General features: G+C 38.3%; 3 protein-coding genes across 3 annotated transcripts; 1 reads left to right on the plus strand and 2 right to left on the minus strand.

The window, feature by feature from the left end:
- Positions 1 to 1,520: 1,520 nt before the first annotated feature.
- g3bp2a (G3BP stress granule assembly factor 2a) lies at positions 1,521 to 9,013 on the minus strand. The gene is made up of 13 exons (XM_079462480.1): positions 8,308 to 9,013; positions 7,803 to 7,919; positions 7,635 to 7,716; positions 7,377 to 7,550; positions 6,973 to 7,063; positions 6,711 to 6,813; positions 5,429 to 5,615; positions 4,985 to 5,086; positions 4,715 to 4,817; positions 4,504 to 4,563; positions 4,238 to 4,363; positions 4,003 to 4,121; positions 1,521 to 3,907 (listed from the first exon to the last, which is right to left on the minus strand). The coding sequence occupies exons 2-13, from the start codon at positions 7,895 to 7,897 to the stop codon at positions 3,629 to 3,631; spliced, it is 1,521 nt and encodes a 506-aa protein (XP_079318606.1). The 5' UTR covers positions 7,898 to 7,919; positions 8,308 to 9,013; the 3' UTR covers positions 1,521 to 3,628.
- Positions 9,014 to 9,063: 50 nt separating this feature from the next.
- Positions 9,064 to 12,412, plus strand: ints12 (integrator complex subunit 12). Its single transcript, XM_079462995.1, has 6 exons — positions 9,064 to 10,238; positions 10,318 to 10,470; positions 10,553 to 10,737; positions 11,010 to 11,169; positions 11,269 to 11,421; positions 11,508 to 12,412. Exons 1-6 carry the CDS (start codon positions 10,083 to 10,085, stop codon positions 12,102 to 12,104), a joined length of 1,404 nt encoding a protein of 467 aa, XP_079319121.1. The 5' UTR covers positions 9,064 to 10,082; the 3' UTR covers positions 12,105 to 12,412.
- Positions 12,393 to 21,513, minus strand: arhgef38 (Rho guanine nucleotide exchange factor (GEF) 38). The gene is made up of 15 exons (XM_079462994.1): positions 21,458 to 21,513; positions 20,715 to 21,283; positions 17,917 to 18,101; positions 17,706 to 17,823; positions 17,469 to 17,616; positions 17,352 to 17,369; positions 16,439 to 16,638; positions 16,189 to 16,322; positions 16,010 to 16,114; positions 15,779 to 15,901; positions 15,350 to 15,661; positions 14,783 to 14,914; positions 14,470 to 14,671; positions 13,099 to 13,337; positions 12,393 to 12,875 (listed from the first exon to the last, which is right to left on the minus strand). Exons 2-15 carry the CDS (start codon positions 20,938 to 20,940, stop codon positions 12,693 to 12,695), a joined length of 2,325 nt encoding a protein of 774 aa, XP_079319120.1. The 5' UTR covers positions 20,941 to 21,283; positions 21,458 to 21,513; the 3' UTR covers positions 12,393 to 12,692.

Here is a 21,513-nt window from a genome sequence, read left to right on the forward strand (position 1 = left end):
AACATTAGTTCATACACAATAAACTATCACAAGCAAAAAATGAGCAGTTGTGTTAAATATAAAAAAATGAATTCATGTTGAATAATAATGTTCATTGTTAATGTTAGCTAATGTTAATGGGATAGTTCTCTCAAAAATACAAATGTTCATCCTCATTCATGCTTGGTTTTCTTTCTTCGGGCTTGAAAAAACACATGATGAACAAATTGTCCTTTTTGGATTAATAAATGGGTCCTTGTTGTAAAGTGTTACCCAATATTGTCGAATGCTGAACAAGAGTTGCAACATTCACGTAGACGTCCGTTGGAAGAATGGAATGCGGAAGTAAGTATTGTCATGGAGGGCTCTGTAGTTCACACATTGCATTGAAGCCCAAACACATTCGTTGCAAAGCTGATAAAATACATCTCTGTAAAACTGGGGTTTATTATAAGGATGTTTTTGAAAGAAAATATTGGTTTCCTAAATAAAAAAATGTCTGTGTGTCTGTATTTGTGGTTGATATTGATATTTATTTATTGATAAATTCCTTACGAATACTACATAATTTACCATTGGTGTGTAGTGATGATCATAGAAGCTGAAACAGAATGCATGCATACTGTTAATGTATTGCACATCACGCATTCTTTCTAGTTAAACTAAACGCACAAAACGGATTCATATTGTCTCTCTAAAGGGCCGTTCACATTATACTGTAACAATAACTGTAACTATAACTACATAACTACCTAAATATTTAGATCCACACCAGCGGACGATAACAATAACGTTGTGTATATTGTAATCGTGCGCGTTGTAGTGTTCCCAGCAGATGACTTGCTTTCGTTTTCATTACCGAACGTCTTTTCTCCAAAATATGACAGTCTGGATGGATGGATGCTCTCAAGGCTGGAGGTGCGCTCGTTGTTCGGGGGGGTGGCACATGACATGTGCCAGCGTGCCTAGACTCAAGCGTTACATATAAAACGTTCCGACCACTACAGTCCTTTAATTTCGACATTAAAACCCACATTGCTATCATCAATGGTCAAACATTATCCGGCAGAAACTGTCAGTATGTTTTATCATTCATCAGCTGCAAGAGAATAGTTCTGAAAGTGATCCCAACGATATCATTCTCTGTATCTTTATCGTTATAGTTATGGTGTGAACCCCGCTCTTTTCCTGAATTAAGAATGATTTTTAAAACGTATTTTATAGTTCTCGTTATAATGTGAACAGCTTTCAGTCACTCATCAGATAAAATGTTATTATACATTTTATCTTTGATACGTTGTGATGGTATTAAGTGAAATTTGTTGCAAATACAGCTGCAGCAGGTGACTGCAAATAACAGTGTAGGCCATCTTCTGGCCATTATTGTGATAACACGATTTACAAATAATGAAATTTCTCCCCAGTTGGCAGTAATCTGTCCCATTCTCATTTTCAAAATTCTACAAAATTAAGATTATTTTAAATTTTCCCAAATATTGTGCTTGTTATTGCGCAAGAAGTGCTTGTTGATATGTTTTTTTACCTCATGTTGGTGTTATTCACATTTCTTTATTATTTCCATTACAAACTGAAAAGAAAACTGAAGACTGTTGTTATGTTAGCAGCATTGTTTTGGTACAGAACAAGAGAATAGATCAACATTTTAAAAAGACCTGAAATCTGTTAAACTCAGGATTTAAATGCACAATTTTCTGTTTATTGTGTCACGTCTAATACATTCAAAGCTGAAATGGAAATAAAAATACAACAACAGTACAAAAAGCTTATTTTCTTTGTCCACTTAAATAGAAAACTACATAACATCTTAAAACGTCCTAATAACTGGATGGAAACCAACTGAAATATTTTACAGTATCATTAAAAGATGACTTAATTGAAAGAGGATCTGCTTAAATGATATGAACAAATGATACGAGTACTGTATAATCTGCATATTTTCAGAATTGAAAGCACAGTTACATGACCTGCCTGTACAGTATGGTGTGATTTCTGCATTTTCTATTTGTCTTTCAAAGTATTTGGCTGTTTGAAGTGCTGTAAAGTCTAAATAGAAAGGCCATTGTGGCATTTATTTACACAGTTATTTTTACGATCCAGGTCCAAAACTCAAAACAAGCACTAAGGAGAAAAGATCGGGGAAAGAAGTCTCTAGGTAGGACATGCTGGCATACTCTTTTGAATTTTCAGAGTGCCCTGCAACCACAATGTCTTAGTAGAACGAGCAAGCCCTCAAAAAAGGAAAAGAAACTAAAACAAGTGCAATGTCCCTGATGAGGATTGTCCAAGAAATATTGCAAAACATCTAATATATGAAATCTACCTTACATGGAAGACATAAAACATAAAAAAATAGCGCTACATCAAATTGTAATTTAAAAAATCAGTGCAAGTATTAGACTGCAAAATGAAAGCAGTGCCCACTGCAAAAATAGTTTCTCCAATTCACATTTTCTTTACAATAAACAAGGAGAATAGTTTGTGCGAGTGGGGGTGTAAAATTTGACTAAAGTCAGCTCAAATAGTACTAAACAACAATTTAATCCCATGCATGCCTAGAAAAAGACTTACAAGAAAAATGTTCGCAATGTTTTTTTCTAACCAAACAAAGAGAAAGTGTTATAAAAACTATAACATTCTAAGAAAATGCAGAACTCAAAACTAGTTCATTGCTGAAGCTCATACATACACCAGCAAAGTTTCCCTGCAATCTGTATGGCACTGTCAATTTCTCATAAAAGTTCAAACTGAAACCCACATCATAAAACAAATATAAGATAATAGGGATGTGTCTTCATGTTGAAAAGGTGACTATTAAGAAAAAAAACATTCCAAACTTTACAATTATTAAACTACTGCTTCGTACACTTATTCAGAGGCAGAGTACCTCAGGCAGAACAGGAACAAAGAAATATGTATGTTAAAAAAATATAAAAGTGACTTTGACTTAAGGAAAAACATTCTGCAAAACAAACAAAAAAGAAAGCTTTACAATTATGAAACTAATGCTTCGTACACTTATTCAGTGGCAGAGTACCTCAGGCAGAATAGGAAGAAAGAAATATGTATGTTAAAAAGATATAAAATCAAAATGAGAGGTCAATGTCTTTCCACTTTTTACAAGTTTTCGGTCCTCTTAACAGTTTCTGTATGATTCCAAATTCTTAGAAGTCAAATGAAACATTGTTAGCTTATAACTGCTTTTGTAATCTCCTTAATATTTCTTAAATCTACAAAAACAAAATACAAATTTAAAAATATATTCTAAAGGCCATCTTTCCATCTGCACAATTTACAACAACAGCAACTGGAAAGTAAATCTAGTACAAAAATGTCTCAGAGCAGAGGTTAAACTTTAAACTGTGAAAACTAAATCTAACCGACATAACTCCTCAATTGTTGAAATTGTTACTATTTGATGATTACAAAGCAAGAGGATGTGTATTTTGAGCCATTAGGTTTCTCAAGATGTTAATCTGTTTCAGGTGAAACAGCAGACATTCCAAATACCAAAAAAATTTTTAAAACCCCCCAGACAAAAACAGAAGTACAATACACATTTTTACATTGACTTCTCTGTATAGTAATGAACAAACATTGTACTATTTCCAGACTACAGGAGGTGCTCCTCTCAACGCCGCGGAGCATTAAAACGGCCCTCAGTAAAACCAGTGCCCCGACCAGTGCCCACGCCTGGTTTAGGAACAGCGCCACCTCGTGAGGGTGGGCCACGGCCATCACGGTCTCGCATCATACCACTTCCAGCAATGCCACGTGCTCCTCCCGGGCCACGATCAATACGCCTCGTGTCCCTACGATCTTCACCACCTCCACGAGTTTCTCGTTCACGCATGGCCCTCGTCTTTTTCTCCTCCACATTGAGACGCACCTCACCACGGAACATGATCGGCTGAGCACAGATAAAGGGAAAGAGGACAGGAGGGTCAGTTAACAGCAAAACATGTTCTTAATGTCTTACATTTGAAGAAAAAAATGATTTCTTACTTTGGCCCCCAAAATTCTTTGCACCGGTTCTGAATCATCGAAGACAACAAAGCCAAAGTTGGGTATCTTTCCTCCAGTGCCTTTGGTGTTGATTCGTAACTCAACAACATTTCCAAATGCTTAATAGGGGAGACAATGAACAAGAACAATTTCACACCACACATTGAATTGAATTCGGATTCAGTAGATCGGATAAAACAGGCCAGCATCACCCTTAAAAATATACAAAACTTACTCATGAAGAAGTCTTTAAGTTCACTCTCATCAATGTCATGAGGAAGATTTCCAACAAATAGCTGATGACTGTCTGGATACCGGACAAGCCTTCTCCCGTCAATTTCACTCGACTCATCTGCCTTACCTAAGCAACATACATCCCAAATCATCAACCATGACTATCCAGGCACCAACAACACCAATCACTCTGTGTTAGTCAATAGCAGCATTGTCCAATTAGGTGGAATAGTATAAACAAACAGCCACAGCATACTTGCAGCTTACCTTTATTTACAAAGCTGAAATGTGGTTTTCCAGTTTGAGATTCGGAAGATGACATGCCATCTAATGTTGCATGTGATGAAAACAAACAAAGAGAGCATCTAAAACATTGTATAGGCCTTAAATAAGACCGGACTAAATGATGACAGCAATACATTTCTAACAACGTTTTAATAACTGAACTACTTGAAAATCAAGAAAGGTTTATTAATACCAGATCTAGGCCCTCTTAAGTTTACAAAGGGTCTGTCACGGATACGTTGGTCACGTGGGCGGATTGAAGCTGATGATGCATCTGTCTTGGCCTCAAGTCTGGGCTGAAGAGCAGTAACATGAAATATGGATAAGTTGGGTCAAAATAAAGAATATAAAAAACAAATCTATCAAACTAAATCTACAGGTACACCTTCAGTATTAAAGATGCTCACAAAGAGTGTAGAACAATAATAAGCATTAAAACATTAATTCATGCAGTTTTATCTACCTGTGAGTGTGGTGCTTTAACAACTAGGGGTGAACTTCCAGAAGATGGAGCAGACCCACTAAGGGGCAAATTTTTGCTGGTCACAGAAGCCCAAGAGAAAGTCTGAAATGACAAAATCACAATTATGTCCCGGGCAGCATAGGCAGGAATTACAAATATTAGACATTTTGGTGTCTGGTTTTTATATTGCTGCACTGCTGCTTCAGCTCTACGAGCATGCACTGCTCACACGTGAAGTGTGAAACCTTTAACCTGTTCAAAGCACTGAAGAAATATGTGCTGCTAACACGCAGCTCAAGTCGACACTGTGAAACCAGCCTTAGCAGCTAAATGAGTGGAATTGTGAAATGAGGCACGTTTTGTTCACAATGACATCACTTGTTTATTATTCAATTTCGCTTAATGTCTTTAGATTGTTATGTAGAAATGTCAAAATGTATGTACCTTAGGTGGCTCCTGTATGTTAGGTGGGGATTCTACCGCAACTGGTGATTGTTCCTTCTCCTCAAACTCCTCAAGATCTTGCTCCTCATCCTTGGTCTTCAGCTCCTCAAGCTTGGGTTCCTGTGAAACTTCAGAGTCCAGCTCCATGCCTGGCTCTTCATGTGCTTCTTCCACACCATTGCTACAGCTGAAGGCGAGTAAACTCATCATTACTTAGTGCAGTAATTCAAACAGAGCCAAGACCTTTTTAGGCTGTAGAGGGATACACCATACAGATTATATATCACAATAAAATATTCATATAGTTCTTTTACAACCAAGTTAAACCAAAGTAGTGCAGAAGTTTAAAGGGATATTTCACAGACGAAACTAAATTTTCCCATATTTTATGGGATCCTGACTGAATATGACTTTCTTCTTGAATAATAATTCAGTCGAAGTTTTAATACCACATATAATTGACTTACAAACAGTAGAATGGGAGTGAATGGGCATCGACTTGAAGCTCCAAGAAATGCATCCATCGATCAAAGAACTGCTCGACACGGCTCAGTGGTCTTAATAAAGGTCTTCCAAAGCGAATCGATGCATTTGTTTCAGAGAAATATCCATATTGACAGCGCTATTAACGTTGATGTCTAGCGTCCGTTATACCTCTACTGCGCGTAAACCAGAGGCTTGTTTTTCAGGCCGGAAAAACAAGCCTCTGGTTCTCATGCCTTGAGGGTGAGTAAAACATGGATAATTTATTTTGCCTGTGAAATTTCCCTCTAACCCAAGCTTTGGACTAGAAGGCAACATCACAAAGAAGTTATCTGCCCTACTGTGTCTGAAATCGCACACTTCACAACTGAGAGAACCACATTTAATATGGTTATATTAATATAATATTTATTAAAAACATAGTCTATCATACTCATTTATGTTTATATTTTAGAAGTAATAAACAGTCAATAAGAACAAACAAGTTTGTGCTTCCTGTAAATTTGCTCAAAGATGACTCCAGTCATGTGACCAGCTTTCATTGGCAATAGTGAGTTAGCAAGTGTAAATTGGATGTAGACTCAAAATAAAAGAGTGCATTGTGGGTAAAATCTGTCTTCCCCGGTTTTCTTCCCACCTCTGCCTCGCTTTTGATTTCAACATAGGGCAGCCAACCTCTACCCTACCTGTAGCCATTTTTAAGTAGGCGACTGGGTTCTAAATTTGTAAATAAAATATATATGCCATTCTGTAGTGAATGTTAGCTTAGTTAAAATGGGTGATACTGTATGTGGATTACCTCACAGGATGGGGTTCGTAGTAGTTTGTGTTACTTGGACTGTCCTGGAGGGGTTCAGGGGACGGTTGCCTGTCTTCCTGCTCATTAATTTCTTCTTCTGATTCTGTCCGGGTGGAATACAAAGAGAAGACCTTTAGCAGCTGTTCTTCACAACTAACAATGAAATAAAATGCTAATAACAAATATCATTGTACTATATGGCGGAAGCCATTATATGTTTGTGTTCTATGTACGAACTGTATACAGATAATTATCAACTGACCTTCTTCAAGTTCAGCCTCGGAGTCCCCAAAAACCTCATCCTCATAGCGGAAGATGTCATTGTGAACATAAAACTTATTTGCCACAGAACCCTAGACAAATACAAAGTCAACGATAAAGAAAATGATAGTGAGATAAATTCATTTATCTTGCAGACATTCCCTGCATAATCAAAGAATTGTAATTGACTGGTAATTGATATCGCTGGGTAACTTATTTTACACTGTAGTTCTACCATTCTGCTTTCACCACCAACGTTTTCACTGTGACATGAACTAACATTTTACTTAGTATTAGTGGTTTCATGTTAAAAAAACAAGCAAGTGATTTTATAGGCACATCTCGAAGATAAGTACATAGCACATACTGTACATGGATGCATATGTATATACAAATTGTACACACCTCCGGGGCCAACACAAATGTCTGAAGGAACTTCCGCATAGGTTGTCCATTATTGGAAAGTTCTCCCATCACCTGGACGACCACACCATCATTAAGAGTGGCATGGGCATCAACGTGGCGGATTTTTGTGTGACACTCACTGAACTGCAGAGACATCACCTTCTTATGTATCTCCTATAGAAATGGAAAAGAGATGCTGCTGGTTATCATTATAGGTTACAGGTTATACATAAACACATAAGAAACATTAAGACTTACAGCTTGCCCATAGACTGCCTCTGACAGCTGTCCATTCGAATCCAGTCCACCATGGACATAGGAAGAGTTCCGTCCATAAAATCTGAATCAAGAGCAGAAAAAAGTTTGATATTGGTTTTCAAGGTCGTCCAGTTGTCATTGAATATGAAGAACTGTTCCGAAGTGTACCTATGCAGAAAGTCTGGTGCTTTGTTGAGCAGTGTGTAATACTGTCTCACAAACTCCCGCCCTACAAGGAGGGGACTAGGCTTCTCCATCACCATTTCTTTCGTAGAGTCAGAAACCCTGAAGAAATTAAACGAAATATAATAAACATAGCCACAGTGAAACAACACATAAACAAATCCAATGCTTAGAAATGAAAAGTATTGTACTGTTTAACACTAAAGTGGTATATTTGTGGTACATTTCCTAAACCCTGCAAGGTGTTACATCCCTTTTGGTTTATTATGATGATGATCAAAAGAGTGCTGCGTGTGTACAGTGCATCAAAAAACATGACGAAGAAACTGCTTTTTTTTAAACGCCCTTTACCCTCTATTAACTAATTTTATAAAAACATCAAACGTACGATATACATTTAATGCTTTTATAAGCATGCATTTAAATTGGCTTTAGATAGTAACGCTACAAAACTGCCATAGATCAAGATCTATACATTTGAATCACTTACCTCTTTCTTCTGTGGTCTATGATTTATGTGATCAAACAAATAAGAATGATTTAAGTTGTCTCAAAAATAACAGTTTTATATGCGTCAGCGACCGCTGCTTGAAATCACAGTGAGATATATTCCATCTATGCTGTGTTATTATTGGGAATGCTGCTGTTTAGATTCTTATTGTCTAACCCCTGCGAACTGGGACAAGAACCCCCGTCACACTAAACCAGCCAATCGGTTTCTTACACTCTATAACATAATTGTGACGTCGCTTCAACGCATTTCTCCGATCGTTGTAAACAACGTAATCTTTGACACGATATACGGCTGAAGTGGAACAACTATGAGGGTCGTATGTGTTCTTTATAAGAACATGGATTTCATGGGGTCGTTATTAGACCTCACGCGCTGTTCAATTCAATCAGTACATAAAATTGTACAGAAGCATTTCCGTTCAATGAGGACATCAAATAGTACAGAGGCATTTCCTGGTGTTACATTTATTAACGTCCGACCAGGTCCAACTCATTTGTTTAAAAGTAATGATACGTACTTTATTCTTATAGGTACAAAATACACACTGATATTTCTAAACTATCGGGATTTTATATTTTATTTTAAAAAGCGTTGCTTCTATAAAGCGGGATATGACTGCCGAAACATGCTTCCGGTTTATCATGCTTCCGTCACCTATCATGTAGCGCTCTACACTTCAGTCCAGTAGGTGGCGGGAATGCGTGTTTTAAGCTTGGTTGTTACAAAGAATCTGAAGAAGAAGAAACATTTTGACGTCGGAATTATTTATTGGAAACACATCGGAAAGAAATATAAGAAAAGCCCTTTTAAATAAAGTGCTAATGCTAACGCCCTGTCTTCAGCGGAACGCCGGAAAGGAGACCTGATGTTTTTGAATGGATGTCAATGGGTTTTGTTAGCCGTTAAGGGTTCTCAAATTTGAAGTATTACAGACCTCTCTGTATTAAGAGTATCTCTGACATGAGACGCTAGCTATAATACATTCCTTTTTATGCAAAAGTGTTCACCTCCAGGGGGCGCTGGACGGCTCATAAAGTCAAATTCTCCAGTGAGACGTGGGAGTTTATTTCGCTCTTTGTAAACGTTTTCGCTCTTTTGTATATTACTGTGAAATAAATATGGGGTAGTATATTGTTAGACAGGCGCCGTACATATTAACAGAAATCCGCACGCAGTATTTGTAGTTAGCTAGTAACCCTTGTGATTAGCATAGCGTTGAGAAAGGTGTCGGTTGTCACGTGACAAAGCTGTGCACGTGCTATAGCAACGTTTAGTCATTTAACAGCCTTATTGCAATAATTGAAAATAGACAAATACAGTGGGTAACATTTTAATGACACATTACAAATGTTGGTAAACAGAAGATAGTGAACATGTATAGCATGTGACTGATTTTGGACAGCGTTCCTGCCTCTAAGCCCCGCCCCCTCTGTCATTTCAATTGTTCTTCCGTTTAGTTTATTTCTGTGCGCTAGTCAGTCCAGTTCAAGCAGCAGAATCGTAACTGATTCCTTTTTGATCAATGGTAATTGTTATATTGACGCAATATTTCACTGTATAAGTACGTTTTATATGTTTGACAAAGCTTTAAGCAGTGAGTCAGCCCAAGTGACTTAGCTAGCTTAGCAAAACTAGACTTTACGCGATAGAAATGCATTCGGTTATATAGTCAAGAGAGCTCATAGAGTTAATAAATATAGTAATATCTGCTGTTATTTAAAACCGTACAACGCTACTAGGCGCTGGCCAAAATGGCTGGAACATTAAGTCTAGAACTAGACCCCATCTTTCTAAAAGGACTGGGATACCTTCACTCCAAAAGCAAAGACTCAGCAGAGAAACTAAAGGCCCTCCTGGATGAGTCTTTAGCCAGGGGCAGCGATTCCGTCTTCAGAACATCACTAAAGGTGATCAGATTAAAAAAAAAAAGCATTTATTTGTGTAGATGAATGGTGCGTTTAATGTTTAATTAATTCTATTTATTAGGAAACGGAAGTGAACAAGGTGTTATTACCAAAAATGACCAAACAGGACTCCAAGCCCACCTCTAGTTCATCTTCATCATCTATCGCCAGCAGCAGTAAATCAGGCCCCTCAGAGAAGACCAAGAAAGAGGGTGAGAAAAGGTCCTTGGAAAAGGTGAGTGTCAGGAAATTACAGCTTTTTTGTAAGATTTGTTGTTTTTGTATACCACTAATTCAAGTTTACATGATACATGTAGGTTAGGGTTGAACCTGGGGACGGAGCAGAGCCGGCTAAAAAACCTCGCATTGAAAGACAGGACAGCCATTTATCTCCTGTTGCTTTTCCAGCTAAGGATATTCCTATACCAGATTTCCCAGACAACGATGAAACCAACGCTGATGACTTTGCCATGGAAATGGGGCTTGCTTGTGTGGTTTGTCGGTGAGTGATGATGTGGCAGCATACAGCGATGGCCGGTCCCAAAAGGGTCTGAGCCATTAGCTAACACCATTATGATCTTGATCAACACATTTAAAGGGTCCTACCTGTACCTGTAAGTGATGTCAAATATAAGCAACTGTTAAATGACCTTAGGTCTGATAAACTTTATTTGATGGATTCAACACACTTTTAACAAAACAGTGTTTTAACAAGTACAGTGACTTTGTACTTATGTTTATGCAAAATTCATCCCCCTTTTTTTCCCATCTTAGACAAATGACCGTCACATCTGGAAATCAGCTTGTTGAGTGTCAAGAATGTCATAATTTATATCATCAGGAGTGTCACAAACCTCAGGCTACTGACAAGGATGTCAACGATCCGCGACTAGTGTGGTACTGTGCTCGTTGCACAAGGCAAATGAAGCGAATGGTAAGATGTTGTGTTATTTTTAAATGCGCTTCACTTAACTGCTTATGTGATATGATGGTAGCTACTGTACACGTATTAGGGGGTGTTTAAATGTCTCAGGCTCAAAAGACCCAGAAACCCCCACAGAAACCGGCTCCTCCTTTGGCAACAGCAGTACCTATGTTGAAAGATCCACTAGTGAAGAAGGCTGAGCTGAAGCCCAAACCAGAAACCACAGGTTCATTCCAGGCCTTTAAGAGAACAGAGGTGAAGGTGAGTATATTCACAAGCAGCGGAGACATCTCAGAATTATTATGAAATCTGTATAGTAATATTTGATGTTTAATTTTTCCATTCAGACATCTGCAGCTTCAGGAAACTCTTCCAGCAACAACACTTCTTTGCCACCAAGTGGGGGCCTGACAGGATGGGCCGCCTTTACAAAGACCTCTAATGTCGGACCTTCCAGTACCAAGTTAGGTACCAGTCAGCAGGGTGGTAGTAAATCTACTCCACCTCCCTCAGGCTCTAAAGCTGTGGGACTCTCTGCACTGGCCAATGTTAAACCAGGTCTGGCCACCAAACCAACAGGAGGTGGTGGAACTGGTAATGGGAACAATGGTTCCAACACGGTACCCATTAAACCACCCCCTCCTCTCACACTTGGCAAACAGGTGTTGAGCCGCTCGTCGAGTGGAGACAGTTTAGGGAAAATGACGGTGACTGGATCTTTATCACCTGGTGCAGTACCGTCTAGCAGTCTGGGAGGCAACGGTGGCTCAGGAAGCAATGGAGGAGGCAATGGTGGCAATGGTTCTAGCAGTAGTAATAACAACAATGGGGCAAAGGCCTCAGCCGATGGAAAAGCACCCACCTCACAGGAGTCTCAGCTAAATGCTATGAAACGTCTGCAAATGGTGAAGAAAAAAGCAGCACAGAAAAAAATGAAAAAATGAGTGGCGAAACGCCAGATTATGTTTAAGAGAAAACAAATCCTGTATGTGAAGTCACTTGAATTTAAATGTAACTGCTCGTTCTGATGGTTCGGTTTAAAGTTGTGCCTCAGTTGTTTTTTTCAAAGCCAGCCACATCACTGATAACAAGCTGCTCCATTTTAATGACACGTTTCAATAAATAACTTCCTTTTTTAGAAATGTCTGTTTTTTTTACCAGGTGTTACTTAAGGTTCTAAATGTAAAAATGCTTAGAAAATGTAATATGCACAAGAAAATAGACAAATGGTCAACTACATGATTGGGAATATTTTATTCATTTATAACAAGCTTTAATATATTACTATATACAATAATTTGTGATTTTCATCTGTTTTTACAAAATATATTTTGTGATTAATAACAAAGTCTGAGTAACAATGACTATAGTTTAGGCAAACACTGTTGGTAGCATCATATAATGTAGTGCAAAAATCTGTGCTGGGTTGACCTTCATAATTGAGTTTAAATATTGTCTATATTTAATTTAAAATACAGTCTTTATTTCAATCACATGAATATTGACATAAAAATAAGCAGGAAAGATTGGTTTTAGGCGTATGACATTTTTCCAAGGTAGTTTGCAGGAACGTAGCCTTTCTGTCCGTTAGCTTCAGCGAGCCACCAGTCTTTGTTACCACCGAGGTCTGAAAACTGAAGAACACGAACGTGCTGGTACTCTTCGAGTGTGAGCTCTTGATCACAGCGTGCCTTGAATGCGTAAACTGCATAGAACTGAAAGTTAAAGTAAAGTTAGTCTGACACGATCAGTAGGGGGTGCTGTGAATACATGCACGGTAACATTATGAACTCTTTACTAACCCAATTTCTTTATTAAATGTTCTTACTGTGATGCAGTCATCGTTAGTCATGCGCAATTTCCTATGTTAAAATCTGACCTTTGGCATAAATCATTATGTTTTGCCACGCACGCAAACGTCATATATGTGTGCCTTACGTGGTTGTCCTCAGAGGTGTCCTGCTCATCCAGTGGTTCAGTAGAAGGGGACGTACTGTCCGAAGTGCTGTACTGACTGAAGCTGCGCATACTACTGCTTCTGCTGCTTCTGCTGCTCCTGCTGCTCCTGTTGCCTGACACGAACAGACTCAAGTTGTCAAAGTCATCCGTTCTCTCGGTCACCTCCCGCTGGGGGTTGTAGACTTTTAGGAATGAAGAGTACACATAGCCCTGCGTACCTGCACACACGCGCACACAAAGATGTAACGAAAGAAGAGCAGAAGAGTGAAAGCTGAGTGCAACCGGAAGAGCGGTGTCTCAGTATCAGCTTTCAAGCAAATCTAAGAAAATAAGAATAAAAAAAGAGAAGGACGTCTTAAGAATGATGAATTCCACACAGTGAGCTAGGTAATAGGCCACATTATACCTTAACAACGTCGGGCACATGCTGGCCAGAAGTTGACTGCGTTTGATCGTAATATAACAATTTATTTTATATTTCATTTAACATGTATTTTATTGTATAAATTCTTTAAAAAAATACTTAACAGTTTTTGATTATTTGCGGATTTTATGTAGGCTACTGTAAGTTTGGGTCACATCGTTTAAGTTGTTGCCGCTGAAATATTTTTTACATTTAGGCATTTGGCAGACGCTTTTATCCAAAGCGACTTACATTGCATTATCCTATACATTTATACATAGGTATCTGCAATCCCCTGGGATCCAACCAACAACCTTGCGTTGTTAACGCAATGCTCTGTTAATACAAAATATTACTTGTGGTATATAGTAGTAGGCCTACATTGTTCAAATATCTTCACCTGTAGTTAATAGAGACGATAAGTCACCTGACATACTTAGTTACAAACAGAAGGTTGGCACTGTTGTGAAGCAACAGTCTCTGTGGAGTTAATGAGAGGCTACTTGAAAGACTTGTGATGTAAGAAAATCCATACGGGATTGCATTACGCTCTGCTGTAAGGTTATGGAGAGCTACCTTAGATACAACACATAGAAGATTTCCATGACTTGATAATGCTTTAGTTAATATATCATTTACATTCAGGAATTTAGCTTTTGCCCAAAGCTTCATGAAGAGCGAGGAAAACAATAAAGTGATTCATCTTAGGAAAGTAATACGAGAAGTGCTAAACAAAGTATTTTAACCAGTATTTCTGAGACAATATATTGTGTTATAATATTGTAAATCTAAGCAAGTGTTAGTTCTGCATGATACAACTTGATACATCTGCTTGATAAAAAATCAAAAAACGAAACATAAAAAATTATTTTTTTCTCTGTTATCTCATCTTCATAAATTAACGGCAGGGTATTTGAGTACAAAAACAAAGATTAAAACATGCTTACATCCAGTATCCACCAGCCAGCGACTACTGCTGCCCATAGGATCTGTCTCTTCCAACACAGCAACAAGCTCTCCCTCTAGCAGGCTGATGTCTTGTTCTTGACAGGCATTGCAGTTACGCTTCAGCTGGTATAGTCGATCCACCGCGTACTCCTCCAGGAGCCTGGCTTTGTGTTCCTCTGTTTGTCTGGGGATCTCTGGGGGCTGTGAGAGTTGTCAGACATTTTAGCACTTTAAAAAGATTCATTCTATCAGATGGGACCTAAACACCAATACGGCTAAATGACGTGCGTATGAAGTATAATGTAAACTTACCATCTTCCTGTCTCGCTTCTCAAAGCTCACTTTGCGTTCCATCAGCTTTTGGGAATTTTCATTGACAAAAGCTAGGTTGCTCAGCTCCTCCATAATAGAATTTTGGACTTCACTGAAATTTGACAAGGGAACCTACCAAAACACATAGAACACATAAAACAGCAATTACACGGTGCTTTATATGTATTTGAATGCTTGTGGCTGTATTTTGTGGCTCACCTGATCTTTCAGGTATTATTTAACAACGAATCTAATCATGCACTGAATGGGAACTTTTTTTTAGGTTCTCTGGGAAGCTAAACATGTATGAAGATCATTTTGACTAGGAATACAATAGGCCAATGGCTTTTGGTAACACAGTGGTTGCAGGTTTGGATTCAGGAGTAACCCGATAACAAGTTCTTAAATCACCATTTTGCCCTTGAGCAAGACACTTGACCCTAACTTTTCTTGGAGAACCGTCTCGGAAACAAATGCTCTGTCAGATGCCTTGGACAAAACTCTACAAACAATTTTGTCATTCCTTTTTTAAACCGCATCATTCATTTTCCACCTGCTTTAACTCACCGGTAACTGTTGGACGGGTGGTTGGGCTTCATCCATCAGCTCTCTTATTAATTTCACTATAAAAATCAAGCAGTTGGTGAGGACTGTCCTTACAGCTTGGTTGAAGAATTGCAGCTCCTCAAGCAGCTGGGCATTGAGGGCCTCATAGTCTTTTTTGGCCAGGCCCTGTTCCTCTTTAGAGGATCGGGAATCCAGTTGGCTGCAAAAATCCAAGAGTTTATCATAACGCTTCTGAATGAGCTTCTGGGGTGAAGCAAACATCCCCAGCAGAGTGGAGAGTGGAGCCAAAACCAGGAGCTCCATGTGATCTTTCTGAAACACAAAAGACACACAAATATGTTGAATGACCAGGTTTTTTCAAATACATGCATGTACATTTACAATATAAACATTTTATCTTTACTCTGTAACGGAGACAACACGACTTACAAACTTTTTGTATGGGTCATTGCCATTTTTCTTTGCCTGAAAGCCATTAGTGTCTATTTTGTCGGGATCCTTCAATATAGCTTCAAGGTCCTGTGCGTTCTGCATTGCAATGGATATCATTTCCTACAGTATAAAGAGAAATCCAAAAGAGAGAATGCATAAAGTGGACTTTTTCACGTCTACAAAAAAAACAGGAGTTAAAGGAAGTCACACATGTCTATTTGTGTTTACCTGAGTGAAGAGTAAGTAACAGTTCAAGTTTTTCACTAGCTGTCTCACAGCTTTCTCAAGGCTACGGAAAATCTTTTCTTGCCTGTCAAACCCTTCGTCTCTCACCTGTGGAGGGAAAATTCCACATTACCTTTGAAGACATTTGATTATTATATATGGCGTGTTTTCACATTCAGTACCTGTGGCTCAACACCGGTGAGAATCTTGAAATAGCTTGTTAGCCGGTCAGATTTTTTTCTGATTGAGTGAATGTTGAACTTATTGAGTTTCCCCATCAGTGAGGTTTCATCATCAGACCTCTTATACTTCAGCACTGAAATAAAACAAGTTTTATCTAGTTCAAAAGGCTCATTCATTTGCATTTTTGAAGATCAGCGTGAATACGATACTAGAATATTTTCTATTTACACACTGTATTAGGATTCTTACCAATGTCTTTCCTCCTCTTGAATTCATTAATGTTGAAGTTTATAATCTTTGAAGTGGTCAGCGCTTCTTGTAAGGGCCTGTTGTCAGGGTGGTCAGTTGGTGTGGCATTCCACAATTCAGCCAATAGCAGAGGGTATTTCATGATACGCTGCACAGGTTTAATGAGCAGAGAACCCATATCAAGCAAATTGGGCTTTCCTCTACAAAATAACACGAATAAATAGACTTATTCAGACATTACTTCACCTAGGTACATATTCACATACTGTATGTATCATTATCTCCCTGTCACCTGGAAAATCATGACACTATCAAGGCCAAAGTCATGTGTTTAAAGGGATAGTCCACCCATTTCTCTAGTTGTTCCAAACCTGTATACATTTGTCTGGTTGAACACAGAGAAAGATATTTGGATGAATGCTTGTACCTAAAAAGTTCTCAGACCCCATTGACTACCATAGTAGGAAAAAAGTCATTGGTAGTCAAAAGTGCCCCAGAACTGTTTGCTGTCCTGCTTTCTTCAAAATATATTTTGTGTTCAATAGAACAAAATCAATGATGAAGTAATCTTTCCTACTATGGTGGTCAATGGTGTCCAAGAACTGTTTGGTTTAACCATTCTTCCAAATATCTTTCCCTCTGTTCATGTTAACAAAGACATTTATTTTTTAGATTTGGAACAACTCAGAGGTGAGTAAATTATGACAGTATTTATATTTTTGGGTGAGCTATCCTTTAATGTGCACAGCTTAAATGAAAACATTGTTTTATATACAGCATATAATCACAAGCAAAACATTGATTGTATGCCTCAGTCATGATGCCCTCAATAAACCTTTGTAAAGAGTGTCTAAATAAATCCCCGTTTGCAGGGTTGTGTTATTTTTGTTGAAATCATAAAACCGATACTTACTCTTGATCATATATTTGCCTGTGAGGAGAAAGACATCAAAATATGATATAGAATAATGTTATACCATTTAAATATATTTGTGTAGTCTTGCAAATTAATGCATTTAAGTAGACTTACTTGAGTGCTGATATACATTTTCTAAAATGCTGCTGGATGTCCTCCTGTCCCTCGTAAGAGTTGAGTAAAGAATTAGCCTCGTCGTGATGATAGCAGTAAATTTTGTACACATCCTCCATGACAGATTTGGCCTGAATGAACACCTCTCCTAAAATAGCATTTCAACCATTTAGTTTATTAAGCTAATGCTTGTTAAGAAATATATGTATGTGTTATACGTATGTGTTTAAAATCGACCTATGAGTTGTGTTTCAGGGTCAGGTTCAGCTATGGCTTCTTGTAACCTGTGAAGCAGCTCAGCCGAAACATCACAAACAGACTCAAAGTTGGTGAATAGTCGATCCACGTCCACCACCTACCAGCAATCCAGCAGAGCCCAATAAAAATCCATGCATGCATAAATCGAATAATCATATAAATGTATTCTTTTAAAAAGCAGTGAACATGCCTGAGCTTCTCTTAGAGGAAGCAGAACCTCTCTTATGCAGAGCTCCAAGTCCTTCTGATGATCACCTTCTGTCCTAACCAGCTCCTCAATGACCTTTGACCGCTTTATCATCTTCCTGTGCCGGATCTCCTCTGGATCCATGTTCGGAGAGGTAGGTGATGAGAGATCATGGGGAGACATTTTTTCTAAAGTGACACAATTGTACAAAATAAGATCTATTCGAAAATATCTGTAAAACATGCAAACACATCAAATATTCTAACCCATAGAATATTTATCATATCATATTTATAATTGCAGGTGCACGGCTTAATAATAACACACCTATGTAACAACAACAACAACAGTCTTTTCAATTGTATCCTTATAATGTGTCATAAATTACAAACAAATTTCTAAACCAAAAAGGCAAAAAATGACACTATATCTGTCTGCTATCAGACTACAAACAAAGTAGGCATGTGCTTTGGGAAGTGAGATGATTTTTTGTTTCCTGATCACCGACATGTAACACTTCCTCCTTTCAGAAAAAAGAGAGGCTACAGGCAAAGGTGGGGCCAAGTGTCAAATTACTTTTCAACACGGTGATGTAATGCTGCAAAGCATGTGTACATCTTCTGTAGCTGCCTGCACACAACCATAACTACATTCAGAAAGATGCACCTTAGTGTTCAAACAGACAAATCTTTTGACTCTCTTCTAAAAGTTTTGCAAAGTATTCATATGTACAGTGTTGTAAAGAAATTTTATTTACATCGACATTATGGAATGCAGTGCTTCTAATTGGTTGAAATTGTAACCAGCCAAGAAACCCGAGACCTTCAGATACTGTGACATCTTAACTGTGAAATATTGCATACAATGCACAAATATAATTTGAGGAGCCCGTCTTTGAGGAGCAAAGTTTCTGACACAATGGAGGAGTTGTGTTTCACTCTCATTCACATTGAATCACACAATAAATGTCTGCCTTAATAATCCCTGTAATATACTGAAGTCTTCATGCATAATAGCTGGAACAAAATGCTTCATTCAGGATTGTCAGCGAATCAACTGAATCACAACAAAGTCACCTTAGCATCTTTCATCAGTAATAAATTAATATCTGAATCTGGTGAACCTGCATCTTAGCCGACTTTCACTGGCGGGATATTCCCATGAATAGAAAACACAGAGCCTGTCTGAAGACTTCATTTCTAAGTCAGCCACTCAGAACAGATCACATTTCCCCAGGAAAACATTTCAGGACTGAAGTACAGCCCTGCGATGTGTGTCTGTGTTCTGTCAATGTTGATATAGCTCCAGTACCTTTGTGTTGTATCAATAATTATAAGCCTATCAAGGATTCAGAGACTAAGACACCCACCCTACCTGGTTCGATTCAATAACGCAAAGTAAACACCCATGATGCAAACATTTAATATCTCTCTCACACACGCACACACGCAGACACAAGTGAAACCAGCCCTGCAAGCGCCTAAGACCTTGCGTCATGTGATCAAGTGTTTGCTTTGAACTTTTTCCACTTGGACAGACATGCCTGAATAACATGCACATTTATTCCACACTTTCACACTAACTTACACAATGTTCTTTTTCATTGTTTAAGTATTGACTTAATGTCTGGCTAAGCCTGAACTCAAGCCCTGTTTTCTATAAGCATTTCCTTTTTCTCAATGAGGTCATGATACAGTATTTGACTTTAAAAGTCGTCTTTGCTGTGTCACATGACAGATGGTTGGCAATGACATTCACTACTATGCAGTGAGAATAAATAGCTCTAAGCATCCTTGAACATTTGAAATGTAACAAAAATATATCAAATGGCTTAGAATAGTCCATTAAACAACAGAACTTTCAGAAAAAGATTTTCAAACAGTTTGCAATTCTAGAGTCAGATCGCTAATGCTTTTACAATTACAATGAGATGCTGTTCAATGCTGTAAAAATGCTGACATACACCGAAACAAATATGTTGCGTGTGTGACATTCAATACATCACGGCATCGGTGACGTGGTTTGTTTGTTTGTTCGTTGGAGTAATCGTGAAGTATCAGAACGAAACAACCACTCAGTTTGTATTTCGTAAAGCTCAAAGCGTGCTAAGAAGCTTGTGTGACAAGACTGTCTTCATAGCTATAACATTGCCAGACGACTGGCCCGGCCTGACAGGCTTCATTCCCTGTTAAGTGCAGGTGGTTAAACTAGATAAACTAGCTAGCTGAACAGCTGATGTCACTGTCAAATTGTGATTGTGATGACATTCAGAACACAGAGTGTCATGACATTCATTCATTCAGTGAAAATAAATAAATGCATGAATACAAACTATTATATGTCTCATTTGTTTTTCAAAACCATTAAATCAGAAATGAAATGACAATGCAAGAGATGATGGCAGTGCGGAAACAACAAACCAAATTTGAAAATATTCGTAGATTTAGTAACTTCCTGATACAGTAAATGACATAGATATAGTGACTGAGGTTGTTTACGAATGTTCCACTACCATGTTCAGCACTGACCGAGGTTCAGTTTGCATATGTGACATCAGTCCAGTGGGAATAGAGCTCTTTCTGTAACGTAACAACGCAACAGGTGCTAAGCATCAGTACGCACATATGCTCTTCTCTTCTGTTTAACTCCAGACAAAGATCTAATGGAATCTGAGATGACAGCCATTTGTCCTTGGCCTCAAGGCTTTACTACAAAATGATCTAAAGGATAACAACTTTAAGAAATCGCAAGTTCATTCAAATGAGGCAAAAAAGTGACCCGCCTGGAATGTAATAAATTACCTTTAAGTTTAGCACTGTACTCTGTTTTGTCAGAATGGCACCTTCTCACCAAAGTCCCGATGTTGATGTCACCTTTACAATCACTATCATCCACAATAGTATCTGTCTTCCTCCTCTCCAGGTATCTTAGAAAAGGTCTATTTCTTCTTTTAATGGTTTTATCCTTTTCTTTCTTGTCTCCCTTTCCAAAGTCTCTTTCAATCCCAATGGCCTGGTTGGGATCCATGTTGACCCCTTTCTGATCCCTTTTGATATGCTGTCTGGAGTACAAGTGAGAGAGAGAGAGAGACAGAAAGGGGAGAGTCTGGGAAGAGGAACAGGTGCAGTGGTGCTTCTATGGCTCTGTACACCAACACCGTACAGGTAAACCCTCCCCCTCTTCTGTTTCCGGGTATACGTGCCCCAGGAGAGCCGAAGCCACACCTCTTTCTCATTACTTCTTAGGAAAGAGATAGAACGAATAGAGAGGTATTTTGAGAGTCTTTCTGTCTGATCTCCTTTAAGGCAGAGAGAGGTGGGAAAGATCATTTGATGTAGTCTGTCGAACGGCTTGCAGAGAGGCTGTGAAACTGCAAGACAGAATTTGCATACCTTTCGGACATGTGGAATATGACGAATAACCAGAGTAAGCAGACCAACACATACAAAAGAGAAGCAACAACTTCAGCCCAAAGATAACTCTCTTCATACACAGATTTTTATATCTAAAACACAATGTTTAAATATGTTTTATTCATGCATACCTTTAATGTTGTTTGTCAGAATTATGTTACAAATCATACAATCCCTAAAGATCACT

Source organism: Barbatula barbatula (genome assembly GCF_947034865.1).
Source record: "Barbatula barbatula genome assembly, chromosome: 8".
Lineage (NCBI taxonomy): Eukaryota > Metazoa > Chordata > Actinopteri > Cypriniformes > Nemacheilidae > Barbatula > Barbatula barbatula.